Source organism: Lytechinus variegatus, chromosome 3 (genome assembly GCF_018143015.1).
Source record: "Lytechinus variegatus isolate NC3 chromosome 3, Lvar_3.0, whole genome shotgun sequence".
Taxonomy (NCBI): domain Eukaryota; kingdom Metazoa; phylum Echinodermata; class Echinoidea; order Temnopleuroida; family Toxopneustidae; genus Lytechinus; species Lytechinus variegatus.
In genome coordinates this window covers 3,092,675-3,107,061 of record NC_054742.1, presented here as the reverse complement: position 1 = coordinate 3,107,061, position 14,387 = coordinate 3,092,675, and the positions used below count along the sequence as shown (strand labels likewise).

The 14,387-nt window shown below is 36.0% G+C and overlaps 1 protein-coding gene across 2 annotated transcripts in view; it reads left to right on the top strand.

The window, feature by feature from the left end:
• The window catches only part of LOC121409996 (heat shock 70 kDa protein 14-like), a 41,641-nt gene that overhangs the window by 13,814 nt on the left and 13,440 nt on the right, over positions 1-14,387 (top strand). Inside the window, exons 1-5 of one of the 2 annotated variants that reach the window (XM_041601795.1) lie at positions 7,235-7,382; positions 7,511-7,591; positions 8,959-9,196; positions 9,855-9,945; positions 13,396-13,500. In XM_041601795.1, the coding sequence (XP_041457729.1) occupies positions 7,311-7,382; positions 7,511-7,591; positions 8,959-9,196; positions 9,855-9,945; positions 13,396-13,500 (587 nt within the window). In that variant the 5' untranslated portion in view covers positions 7,235-7,310. Of the gene's footprint in view, positions 1-7,234; positions 7,383-7,510; positions 7,592-8,958; positions 9,197-9,854; positions 9,946-13,395; positions 13,501-14,387 lie in introns of those variants that run through there. The other variant, XM_041601796.1, reaches the window with a different exon arrangement.

The window sequence follows — 14,387 nt, the reverse complement described above, 5'->3', positions numbered from 1 at the left end:
AAGTTATCTCAAAATGGACTTGATCAATTTCATTGAATTTCATGTCATTTATGGGATCTGTCATGGACACGTCAAAATAAGCTTTTCAAGGTCATCAGGTCATGATGACGTCATCTAGGCGCCATTTTGTAAAATCACATTATCAATCATATCTCCATTATCAATTATCAAAAATCAATTAAATTAACATCACATCAACTTCAGGTCAAAGGTCATTAGGTAATGTCATCAAAGGTCACCTGGAGGTCACGACGCGCGCGTCAAAATTTCAAAATGCTCAAAATCACTTTTTTACCAAACGAGAGTACGTTTCAGGTCATTTTAAGCATTTCAAAAATTTGCGCGCGTTTCCGCGCGTTACACCTTAACGAAACTCAGAAACACCGTTTTTTTTACATCATTGCATTGATAATATAATTCTGAGCAATTTGATACCGAATTTAGCTCTCTACGACCATTAATGACGAAATTAACACCCGTTAAAGTCTGCAGCACGTGTGCGCGCGAGCTCTCACTATAGGCCATATATGGGCAAAAACATGCCTATTGAAAATTCACTGTAACTCTTTAAATAGTCCATTGACCCCCAATTTTTTTTTCATATATCGATAGAGTATGAGTTGTAGATTTGATTTCATGTCATCAATGTCCCTAAATTATATTGTGACGTCATCAAAATGGCGCCTAAACTAAAAATTTCATTTTTTCAAAAATGACGTCATCAAATTTATGCAAATTTGGTTGTAACTTCTCGAATATAGATCGTTTTTCGCCCAGATTTCGATATGTTGTAGTTTAGAATGTACTCTTTCTCCTCAGTGAACATGAATATTCGTTTTGAGAAACGCATCATTGCGTAAAACAGCGATGAAAAGAGGCATGTCATTTTTCCTCATTTTGCGTGTAATCTCTATGGGACATGACTTTTTCTCAAAACCAGATTCGACATTCCTCTATTCCGTGAGCCATATCTCCATTTTTTCTTGTCAGTTTTCTTTAAGCTTTTAGTATGTTGTAGCTGAGATTCTAAGCTTTCGCAAATGTGCCCTTCATTTTTTGATCAGATGCCGAGATCATGCCCGTATTTCACTTGCAAAATTGGACTTGTAATTCTCAAAATTGCTTACGTGTATTCTCTATGGTGAATATTGTGGCTTTGACTGCTTCTTAAAGGGCGCGGGTTCGAGTCCTGGGGTGAACAAGATGAATTTTTTTTTCACTTTTTTTTTCTTTTTGCCACTTCTTACATGATCCTTTATAATTTAAAGGTATAAAAGTTTAAATTTAGCAAGATAAAACAGATTATAATTACTTTTTTTCATATCACATGTATTTTGCGTGTAATCTCTATGGGACATGACCTTTTCTCAAAACTAGATTCGACATTCCTCTATTTCGTGAGCTATATCTCCATTGTTTCTTGTCAGTTTTCCCTGAGCTTTTAGTATGTTGTAGCCGAGATTCTAAGCTTTCGAAAATATGCCCTCCATTTTTTTATCAGATGCCGGGATCATGCCCGTATTTCGCTTGCAAAATTTGAATTGTAATTCTCAAATTTGCTTACGTGTAATCTCTATGGGGAATATGCTAGCTCAATGGATAACGCATTTGACGTGTTCGTCCGTATTGCTGACGTGTAGGTCCGTGTTGCTGACGTGGTGGTCCGTGTAGCTGACGTGTAGGTCCGTGTTGCTGACGTATTGGTCCGTGTTGACGACGTGCTCTGCCGGCATGATCCGTGTAGATCCGTGTGAAGCTGCCGTGTTGATGCCGTGTTCACAGTCATCTGGGGCAAAACTATCCCGGACCTCCCTGGATCATGCCGGCATTGCCGTGTTGATCCGTGAGATATAATCATCTATCTTGTATGTATCTGTTTGAAGATGTATGTCTGACGATTGTCATCACCACATCAATAATCACATTTAGTAATGGTCAAAACTTATTCTTAGGATGTCTACGATCAAGATTATCAATGATATCTAAATGATTTATTTCATACATCAGACGGCACTGAATGACAAATCATGACAGACCACCTAATTCGTCCGCATGACGAATTAAATTCTAGTTTTTTTTTTCTTTTTGGCCTTTTCTTTTTTGTTTCTCAAATTTGATGGGGAACAATATGACTTCCTATGTATCATTTTTAGTGACAAACTTTTTTTATGGGGGGGGCTTGCCAAATATAACAGACAAAATGACCTTTTTTTAGTGACAACCTTTTTTTTTACATGTATTTGTCAAATTTGACGCGATACAAAATGACCTTCAATTTTTAGTGACAATTTTTTTCTTTTTATTTGTTTGTCTCACCTGCGAAGCAGAGTGAGACTATAGGCGCCGCTTTTCCGCTGGCGGCGGTGGCGGCGGCGTCAACACCAAATCTTAACCTAAGGTTAAGTTTTTTAAATGACAGCATAACTAGAAAGTATATGGACCTAGTTCATGAAACTTGGCCATAAGGTTAATCAAGTTATTACTGAACATCCTGCATGAGTTTTGAGTCACATGACCAAGGTAAAAGGTCATTTAGGGTCAATGAACTTAGACCATGTTGGTGGAATCAACATCAAAATCTTAACCTAAGGTTAAAGGAAACCAAAACCCAAGAAGAGAAACAATCTTATTGGAAAGAGTAAAATGAGAGGAACAATTAAAAAAAAGTTGCATCAAAATCGGTTATGAAATAAACAAGTTATGGACGATTAAAAAGTCTTGTTGCACTTACTATGTGGATCCTCAAATTGGCAAACGTGCTTCAAAATGGCTGATTTTGTGGACAACTCTCCATTTGTTTTGTACACATATTTTCAGATTTTCCCCTTTATTTGACATATTTCACATTATCTCCTGACCTTGACATATATGGTGTGGATTATATTTTCCCATGACATATGTTGTGCTCAGAAGGAGGCAAGATGCAATTCGGAAGATAATGAGGGCCAATTTGAGGATGCCCATAGAAAGTACAACAATAGTTTTCAAACTCCCATTACTTGCTTATTTCATAACCGTTTTTGATGAAACTTTTTTTAAATTGTTCCTATCATTTTACTATTTCCAATAAGATTACTTCTCTTCTTGGGTTTTGGTTTCCTTTAAGTGTTTGAAATGCCATCATAACTTAGAAAATGTATGGACCTAGTTCATGAAACTTGGACATATGGTTAATCAAGTATTACTGAACATCTTGCCTGAGTTTTGAGTCACATGACCAAGGTCAAAGATCAGTTAGGGTCAATGAACTTTGGCCAAATTAGGGGTATTTGTTGAATTACAATCATAAGTTTATTGGTCTAGTACGTAAAAATTGGACATAAGAGTAATCAAGTATCACTGAACATCCTGTGCCAATGTCAGGTCACATGATCAAGGTCAAATGTCAATGAACGTAGTATTGTATCATTATATGAATGGTGTGTTTTATGAATAATTATTTCATAGTAGTTTTCAAAGTCAGCACTGCTGCTATATTAATTGCGTGATGCAGGTGAGACCACCAGAGGCATTCTACTTGTTAGTTAAAAACGTTTGGGGGGGTGCTTGCCAAATATTACACTGACAAAATTAACTTCATTTTTAGTGACCATCTTCTTTCACTTGTCAAATTTAATGCAGGACAAAGTGACCTTCATTTTTTTTAATGATAATTTTTTTTTTTTTGGGGGGGACTTGCCAAATATTATGCGGACAAAATAACCATTTTTTTTAGTGATAACCATTTTTGGGGTTGTCAAATTTTACTTAGAAAATCATGGATGTGCTCATAGAACCATAATGAAGATTAAGATCATGAGTATAGTTTACATCTCAGAGGCGTAAACAGGCGGGGGCAGGCTGGCCATCCCCCTAGTGGATTTCACCAGAAACAAAATGGAATAAGAGAAAAGGAAGGAAGAAAGAAAGAAAAAGAAAAGGGATATGAGACCATAAAAAGGGAAAAACGGAAGGAAAATGGAAGGAAAGGACAAATCATCCCGAAATGAGTGGCGACAGATGGGGGGGGGGCTTGGGAAGCTTGCCTTCCAAAACTACCACCAATAAAAAAAATATAGGAATCGAAAGGAACGTTAGAGTGAAATATATCATTTTATGTCAAAATCTAATACAAAAGTGGATATTTTAACACAAAAAAGATCTAATTTTTGCTTGCTTGTTTGTTATAAATTTTGCCCGATACACTGTACTATCTAGCCCCCTCAAATTTTTTAGCTTGTTTGCCGGCAAACAGACCTTCAGCTATAGCACATACATTTGTACATGTGCTCACGTATATTCAAATTTTGTACTTCTTAAATAATTGCTGCTCTTAACATCCTGAATGCTTGTCAGATATGTGACTGACATAGCTACAATTAGTGTATGTGAACTGGATTCTATGGTTTGGATGATATACCAAATTACACACCTATTCAAATTTCACAATACTCTTTTAATTCTTCATAAAAAAATAGCTGTGCAAGCCAACATAGTGCCTGTATTCAAATTTTCCCAGTTCAGTCACTTCTTTATATCTTTATTAATTGTTTTTGACAACCTGAAAGTTTGCTAGGCTTTCCAGAGCAACACATTTAGCCTAAAGGTTGGTATAGGTTGCCCGGCTGGCAACCAAAGAAAAAAAGTTATGTGAGAGGAGAGCCCTGGTACGTAACATGCCCTATTTTGTAAAAGACATCCTTTTTTGCGTGTTTTTGGTCGTGCATGGTATCCACTCATCAATGCAAGTGCCCCCCCCCCCCCGTTAAAGATAAATCTTGGATGACAGGAGAAATTAAATCTCTGATTCACAAGAGACAGATTGCATTTCATCTAGGGAAAGAAAATGTTCGGAAGTGATTGAGAAACAAAATAAATTCTCTTATAGTTATAAAGAAATAAAAATTGAATTAAATTACTAATCATCGAGGATCAAGAGACTTCAAAAAAGTAATCCTTCACGATGCTATCAAGAAATAAAGATCCTTACAAAAGGAAACAAAGCATCCCTAAATATCTGGGTTGAATGTATTGATCCTAGTAAATAGCAGATGCTGTCAATGAACATCTCATATCTGTCATTCTGACTTAGAGCCACTTAATATGGCTTGTCTTTCTGTATTCCTACCATCACAAAGACTTCCTAATGTAAGCACATGGCAAGTTAATAAGGCCCTTTAAAAAAATCAAAGGTTCAAAGGCTAATGGCCCTGATGGAATTTCAGTGTGTTTGATTTGTCCTTTTTCTATAGAACTCTCTGATCCTTTTTTGCATAATCAATGCTTCTTTTAACAAGGGTAAAGTTTCGGACTTGGACTTTGTGGTACCGATTCCAAAAGTTAACCCTCCAAGTTTTGACAAACTTACACCTATATCTCTGACAGATCACTTTGCTAAGGTTATAGAAGGTGTTATAGCAAAATGGATGTATCAAGACATCTTCAAACATGGTTTTGATCCTTGTCATGTGGAAATCAAAATATTGATCAACCAAATATTGATCAACCTCACAGTGTTTAATTAACATCTTCACCATATTTTCTTGAATGCGGAAACACACAAAAAATTATTAACTGTACTTTTCACCAATTTCAAAAGGCATTTGACAGAATAGATCATACAATTGCCATTAATAAATTAATTGAAATTGGTGTGCGCCCATCGATAGTTCTTTAGATATCAGTTTTTCTGTCTGAGTGTAAAGCTAAACAATGTGTTCGTTATCAAGTTGATCCTTCAGAATGATGCCAAATCATGGCAGGTGTGCCCCAGGGTACAAAAATTTGTCCCTTGATTTTTCTTGTAATGATAAATGACTCCAAAGCCAACAATTGTATTCATATGCTTAAATAGGTTGAAGATTTTACTCTGATCGAATGTCGTAAATCAAACCAACTTTCAAACATGCAAGAAACAGTAACATGTCTGTATAGATGGGCTGAATCCAATAAATCCTACAAAGTGTATCAAAATGGACATCTGTTTCTCTAGAGATCCAGTTAACCAATATCCACATACACTTGATAATTGTGTCCTTGCCAGTGTGACCCAAGTGAAATTACTTGGTGTTACAATCCAGAATGACTTGGGAAGCAAATATTTCTGACATTGAAAAGAGAGCAAGTGCAAAATTATATATTCTCCGCACTTTAGTAAAGTATGTCTTTCTCGCAAGGATTTAATTACAATTTTCAGTGGCTATATTCGCCCAATACTTGAATATGCTGCTCCAATTTGGAGCGGAGGTCTCACAATTTTCCAAAGACAACATTTAGAAAGAATTCAAAAGTGCACATTCAGAATCATCTAAGAAACGATTATGATTGTTACATTACTGCTCTTACTTTGTCAAAATTATAACACTTAGAAAAACGTCGAAATGATCTGAGTGTTGCCTTCTTCTATTTTATTATATACAGTTCAGTTTGAACAATTCATTCCTCAACGATTGCAAACAATAAATTTATGACAGACAAGAAAGAAAGATATACTGTACGAACCAAGATGTAAAACTAAGCGTATTTGGAATATCCCAATCCCTGATCTGATTCTTCCAACAAAAACCCTTGAATGATTATGCTTTTTGTATTATATATTACTGTTAGGATTATTTGTCATGTTCATTGCCCTTAACTTGCTTTTCTTTTTTATTTATTTGTCACATATTCTTGTCAGGATCATTCTTACCCTCCCTTACAGGTTCCTTCTTCTTTTTTCTATCTAACTTCTCTAACTCTAACCGTGCCTTCTCCTTTCCACAAATCTTTCTTGATCCTGACAATATATAATTATGCATGAATGTAGTTTTGATAGTGTTAATTGTTTCATAAGATCAATGGTATACAGTATATTATCTACTTTGCACACTTGAACATTGTATTGTAAAATGTAATCAATGAAATATATACTTTAAATTCACATGCAATTCAGTTTGTTAACTGCATTATGTGGAGAATTTTAATAATTACCATTTATCTACATGTATCTAAATTACAATCATTGTATTTACCACTGAGAAGAGTCCCAGTGAGGCGGTGAGTAGCAATAATACTTACAATGTAGCTTCTGCAAACATTTCTTCTGATATGAAGCAATGTTTGCCGACTTCTTGGAAATCAAGACCAAAAACACATCGGGTGTCCAAGGTTAGTTAACCTCGCATTAGTGTGAGTTGGTTTACCTTGATACCCTGAAAAAAAAGACTTTATCAGCGTTTGATCTCTTCAATGCTTAAAATGGCCAAACAGGTACCGATGCATATGTTCAGGGATCGCAGTTGCTTGTGCACTATTTGTCTGATCTCCTCCTCAATCTCCTCAATGGACCAATAATGGCCATAGGACTTGTAGCGACAGTGTCTGGCCCAATACTAGCTACAGCGTCTATGCCTCTGGGGAAGAGGGTGAGCTACCTCAACCTCCTCGATTACTGTTTTAATTTTGTGTGTACTATTTCCATGTACATGTATATCCTTTGCATGCAAACCCATTTCTTATCCATTATTTTCTGTTTATTTTATTATTTTTGCAGGATGGAAAGACAGAAGTTGTTGCCAATGATGCTGGAGACAGAACAACACCTACTGCAGTTGCTTTCAGGGACAATGAAAAAGTAAATATGTACATAAGTTGAAGATCATACATTTTCTTGCTAAAATAAAATGTGATTGAAAATGTGGTATTTATGCATCAGAATTCACATTCCACGTTTTAAGTTTATTGTATTTTGTGTATAATCAGTGTTTGATAGCATTTGTCCTTAACAAATGAAAAATAAATGACCTTTTGCATTTTAGCACACAGATTCATACTTCTGTAATCTTGTAAGCCAGACAATGTGAGAATACAGTATGTTTCATTAGCTTCATGTAAATTTTGTGCAAAACTATCAGTATTTTTGTCTCGCCTGTATAGCAGAGCGAAACGGCGGCGCTTTTCTGATGGTGGTGGCGGCGGTGACCGCATCGTCGTCAACATCAAATCTTACCCTAAGGTTAAGTTTTTGAAACGTCATTATAACTTAAAAAGTATATGAACTTAGCTCATGAAACTTTGACTTAAGGGTGATAAAGTAGTACTGAATATCCTGCCTTGGTGTTAGGTCACATGACCAAGGTCAAAGGTCATTTAGAGTCAATGAACTTAAACCATGTTGGGGAATCAAAGTCAAAAACTTAACCCAAGGTTAAGTCATCATAACTTAGAAAGTAGACGGACCTAGTTTATAAAACCTGGACATAAGGTAATAAAGTATTACCTAATATCCTGCCTGAGTTTGAGGTCACATGACCAAGGTCAAAGGTCATTTAGGGTCAATGAACTTTGGGTATATATGGGGTATTTGTTAAATTTCCATCATAACTTTGAATGTTCATGGAGCTAGTGCATAAAACTTGGACCTAAGAGTTATTATGTATCAGTGAACATCCTGTGCAAATTTCAGTTCACATGACCAAGGTCAAAGGTCCTTTAGGGTCAATGAACTTTGGTCATGTTTGGGCCATCATATCTTTTATGGATCTAGTTCATTAAACTTGGACATAAGAGTAATCAAGTATCTCTGAACATCCTGTGCGAGTTTCAGGTCACATGAACAAGGTCGAAGGTCATTTAAGATAAATGAACTTTGGCCATGTTGTAGGTAATTATTAAATTGCCATCATATCTTTATGGATATAGTTATTGAAATGTGGACATAGGGGTAATCCAGTATCTCTGCTCATCTTGCACAAGTCATAGGTCACTTGATCAAGGTCATATGTCATTTAGGGTAAATGAACGTAGCATATGATATGAATTGTGTTTTTTTGTAAATAATAATTTTATTGTCAATTTCAAAGTCAGCTCTGCTGCTATATTAAATCGCGTAATGCAGGCGAGATTGCCAGAGGTGCTCCACTTGTTTATATTATGAGACATTGTTTAAATTCATCTACATTCTACAAATACATGTATGTAGCCTATATTTGTCCCTCTCAGATTGTTGGTTTGGCTGCCAAGCAAGGAAAAATGCGTAACCCAGTCAATACTATCTTTCAAGTGAAGCATATCATCGGCAGAAAGTTTGAAGATGAGGTTATCCAAGGCCTGAAGAGACAGTCACCATTCAAGGTTGTAGAGAGCAAGGGACTTGCTGGATTTGAAATTGAACTCAACAACAAGAAAAACATTGTTTCTTCTATGGAAGTGGCTGTCCATGTTTTGAGGAAGTTAAAAGGTTTGGACGGTTTTTCCTATATACTCTGTCAGAATTTTGTTTTCAATCTTATGAATTACTGAATGATTTCTGTAACATAATATGTAACAATTTTCCTTTTCAGTCTTTTATTTTTTTGTCTTACCCACCAGAGGTGGAGGCGAGACTTAGGGATCCAAATGTCGTCCGTCGTCACAAACACTATGACACATAACTCCGCAACTGCAAGTCACTTTTCAACCAAACTTGGATGGTAGATGTACTTAAGGGACCTGTATATTATGCTGCAGTCAGAGGTCACATGTTAAGGTCAAAGTTCATTGTCAGGTCGAACATTAAATTTGACATGCAAGACTCTCTTATGACATGTAACTCTGCATCCGTAAATCAATTTCAAATCAAACTTGGGTTGTAGCTGTACTTCGGAGACCTGCATTGTGTTCGTAAGTCACATGGTAAGGTCAAAGGTCATTTTGAGGTCAACATGAAAGTCTACATGCAAGACTCTCACAATAAATGTTATTCCATCCCTGTTATTTCACAATGAACTTTTGATACAATTGTGTTGCATGCCCTTGCAAATTGCGATATTTCTGGTCATTTTTACAAGTTGGAGAGACACAACATCGCTTATGCCTTGTTTTAGAAGTCAAGTCTTTGTTGTATTTTTTTTTAACAGAAATTGCGGTACACCAGGGAGGGAAAGATGTGAAAGACACAGTACTTACATGTCCAGTTGAATTTTCTGATGAGCAGAGAGAAGCAATCAGGTAATTCTGTGTTTTCATTTTATTGATTTAAGTAGACTTTGAATAATAGAATTAATGATATATGTCAATGGAAACCAGTCTTTCATCAGGGTGAACTTTCTATGTAGCTTAAAAGAAGGAGATGTTGCAAAGATTTTTTATCAACAAAAATCATGTTTTGATACACAGAACTTTGTTACATCAAGTTACCGCAAATAAGTTCAAATTTCATTTTTGTACGCCCGTCATATGCCCGTCCTAGACGGGACGTATTATGGTACCATGCTCGGTGTCCGCCCGTCCGTCCTTCCATCTGTCTGTTATCTTTTCCTTGTAAACTTAACCTAGGCTCATAATTTGGCGTGTATGATACTAGCATGAATCCCAGAAGCCTATTGATTTTGAGGTCAAAAGGTCAAAGGTCAAGGTCACAGTGACATATTTTCATCTTACCCTTCTGCAGTCCTTGTACATGCGATAACTTCAGTTTAATTTTAATAACCTAGGCTCATATAATTTTGTGTGTATGATACTAGCATGCATCCCATGAAGCCTATTGATTTTGAGGTCAAAAGGTCAAAGGTCAAGCTCACACTGACATGTTTTTATTTTACCCTTCAGAAGTCTTTGTAGATGCGATACTAGCATGGATCCCAGGAAGCCTAATGATTTTAAGGTCAAAAGGTCAAAGGTCAAGGTCACACTGACATGTTTTCATCTTACCCTTCTGAAGTCTGTGTAATGTAAACGCATTAACTACAGTTTAACCATGGACCTATCACAAATGGCCATCCAACGAATCCCCTCCTTTCGGCCAAAGACCTTCACCGCTAATCCTTTTATAAACAGAGCGCTGGCAGCTGACGCCCATCAAGTTGGTCGTAAAACCCGCTCTCACTGATTGACAGCGGAAATCAATTGTATGCTGCTCCTACCCATTGCGATGTGCGTTCACTTTATCAAAAACAACGCACAGCAGCAAACGTTAGCGCTATGAAAATGATAGCAGAAACAAGTAAACAGGCATGTATAAACATATTTTTTACATATATCGCAAACAACCGCACATGAAATGCATTGACATCACCTTGCAGATCCGTATATCTACGGCAAAAAAGCAGTTGAAATTCGACGGAGAAATGTGTGGAAAAACATCAAAAATGCATCTTTTTCGGACAGCATTGATGTCGATATTAGTGCTTACCTTCGGTCAGAAGTTGATTTTCATTTGGGCATAAAATTCCACAGGATTGATGAAATTTAACAGGATTTTTTTTGATGGTCAGACGACAATCGCACATTATAGACAGCCGAAAATAATGTACTGAAAAACCGGATATGAATAGTGCATTGCATTCTAGGTAATGTAGGGACTTTCCCTATTGGCAATCGGGGCTAAAACATGACCGTCTTTGGTCGAAAGAGGGCCAGTGATCGATCGGTGACGATCAATGGCCGAAAGGAGCTTGTGTAAACAATCGCCCCGGGCGATCGTCGTAAAAACCGCGTAAAGAGAAAGTTAAGGGTTAGACAGCGATTTTGACAGCTGGAAACTGGTGGTGGTCATAAAATGCTCTCGTTGAATGTCCATTCGTAATAGGTCCATGGTTTAACTTAACCTAGGCTCATATAATTTGGTGTGTATGATACTAGCATGGATCTCAGAAAGCCTATTGATTTTGAGGTCAAAAGGTTAACCCAACTAGGCCGGGTTTTTTTGGCTGTTCTTTGGTCGAGGGGGGGTTGATAGATCTCGGCTGCCGATCGCGTGAGCACCGCAAAAATTTGCACGCTGGTAGTGTGCGATGTAATCTACAAGGCTGTTTGGTAAATTTTCCAAAATAATGAGATTTTAGGTTATATGAATAAATTATGCTAATTTATGCATAAATCATACTTTTTACTCAAATTCACTAAATAAAGCTCCTAGAATGCTAATTTTTGGTAAAAATATTCTTTGTAGCATTCTCAACAATCGCAATTGAATTTCTTATGTATTTTATTGTTTCATGAATTATGTATTTCTTTGTTTTTCACCCTTTTGTTTTTTTTTTTTTTTTTGACCAGATTTATTGCACAACCTTTTGAAGCATATTTATGCTAAAATCATTTGATTTCAGCTGTTCAAAGTAAAAATAATCATATCTTTTCTGGAATAAGATGAGAAAACTCAATTTGCATTGTCTTTGTACACAAAATCACGTTTTGGAACAATTTTTGATCTGACATGCACTTACAAAATGTTGCGTAATTTTGGAACCGCGTACCCGGGTGTCGTAAATTTGGTCTCAAAATATGCGTGAGACTTAAAAGTATAAACAGAAAATGTTGGGGGGGGGGGGGTGATTCAACCCACGCTGGTAGTGTGCGATGTAATCTACAAGGCTGTTTGGTAAATTTTCCAAAATAATGAGATTACATTAGGTTATATGAATAAATTATGCTAATTTATGCATAAATCATACTTTTTACTCACTAATTCACTAAATTCACTAAATAAAGCTCCTAGAATGCTAATTTTTGGTAAAAATATTCTTTGTAGCATTCTCAACTATCGCAATTGAATTTCTTATGTATTTTGTTGTTTCATGAATTATGTATTTCTTTGTTTTTCAACCTTTTTTTTTTTTTTTTTTCACCAGATTTATTGCACAACCTTTTTGAAGCATATTTATGCTAAAATCATTTGATTTCAGCTGTTCAAAGTAAAAATAATCATATCTTTTCTTGAATAAGATGAGAAAACTCAATTTGCATTGTCTTTGTACACAAAATCACGTTTTGGAACAATTTTTGATCTGACATGCACTTACAAAATGTTGCGTAATTTCGGAACCGCGTACCTGGGTGTCGTAAATTTGGTCTCAAAAGATGAGTGAGACTTAAAAGTATAAACAGAAAATGTTGGGGGGGGGTTGATTCAACCCCCCGGCCATTGATAGGGTTAAAGGTCAAGATCACAGTGACATGTTTTCATCTTACCCTTGTCAAGTCCTTGTTAACGCGATAACTGTAGTTGAACTTAACCTAGGCTCATATAATTTGGTGTGTATGATACTAGCATAGATCCTAGCAATTCTATTGATTTTGAGGTCACAAGGTCAAAAGGAAGTCACCATCTTCCACTTTTCTTGTCTGACCAATAATTCCATTTTCCGCATTACAAACGGGCGTATTATGTGCTCGCCTTAGTGACACTTTTGTTTAGTTTTCATTTGTTAGTATTTTGATTTTCGCCAGTAATAGAAAAATGTGTTATCCCATTGTGCAATAAAAATGATAGCTATCAAAGTCTTTCGTTTGAAAATTAACAGTCTGTACTAGAGTGGATATGGGTGTTTGACAACTTTAAAATGCTTCTATCGTATGTTTATATGAATTAATGTTGGTGATTGTTACAAGTATTGTAGGCACACTATTCTGAGATTAGTAAGGTCAATACTGAGCCGGTTTTAATTATTTTGTTTTCAGGAAAGCTGCTGAATCTGCAGGTTTCAATGTACTGCGTTTGATCAGTGATCCGTCAGCTGCTGTCTTAGCTTATGAAATAGGAGTGACAAAACCACATGATCCATGGTATGTGCACTCCTTCATATCATTTCATTCACTGACAGGCATTAAAAGCTACTCAAGTCTCTATTAGCTCGGTTTGGAAAAAAAATAATTGCCAAGATGTTTCTTCAACGGCTCTCCTGTTTATTGACCTTTTTTATTATCTGGTTTAAATATCCCAAACTCACCACAGATTGAAAGATTTACAAAACCATTAATCGCAATTTGATAGTTGAAGCTTGGTCAAAAGAAAATATGTAATTGTAGCAAACAAATATTTTGAGAAAGTCTTTAAAATTAAAACCCTATTACTCAAAGATCTAGATCTTGTACATTAAACATGAACTTTGTGAAATTATGAAATCTTAGCTGAAAACTGTCGCATATGATCACAAACACAGAAAACCATATGTGGGAGAGTGTATTAGTATTGTTTGGAAAATACCAGACATTTGGTGGTAATACATATTTATTTTGGTAATTTCTCAGCAATTTCACATTTTCTTCCGAAGCATTTGGCACATATTTTTATTTACCGATATACATACAAACACTGGTTATTTCATTTGAATCTGTTCAAACTCTTTGACCCTAATTCACAAAGGTGGTTATTAAAACCATCGGTTGAACCCATGGTTTATGTAGATTTCCTGTTTAAATTATGCTTATTTACCGCGCATATTAAAAAATGTACAATGCTGATGCACGCTTTTGTCACATTGCGCCAAATTGACGCCTATTGTCATTGTTAAGTACGCTATTTCATTCATGAGTCCACTGTTTGAAGAGTGGTCTCATTAATTCAAAACAGTGGACTCATGAATAAAATAGCGTAGATCACCACTGCAACAGGCGTCAATTAGGCACACTGTGCAGGGGTGTGAGAGTTCAGATCTTTAGCTGAATTCAGA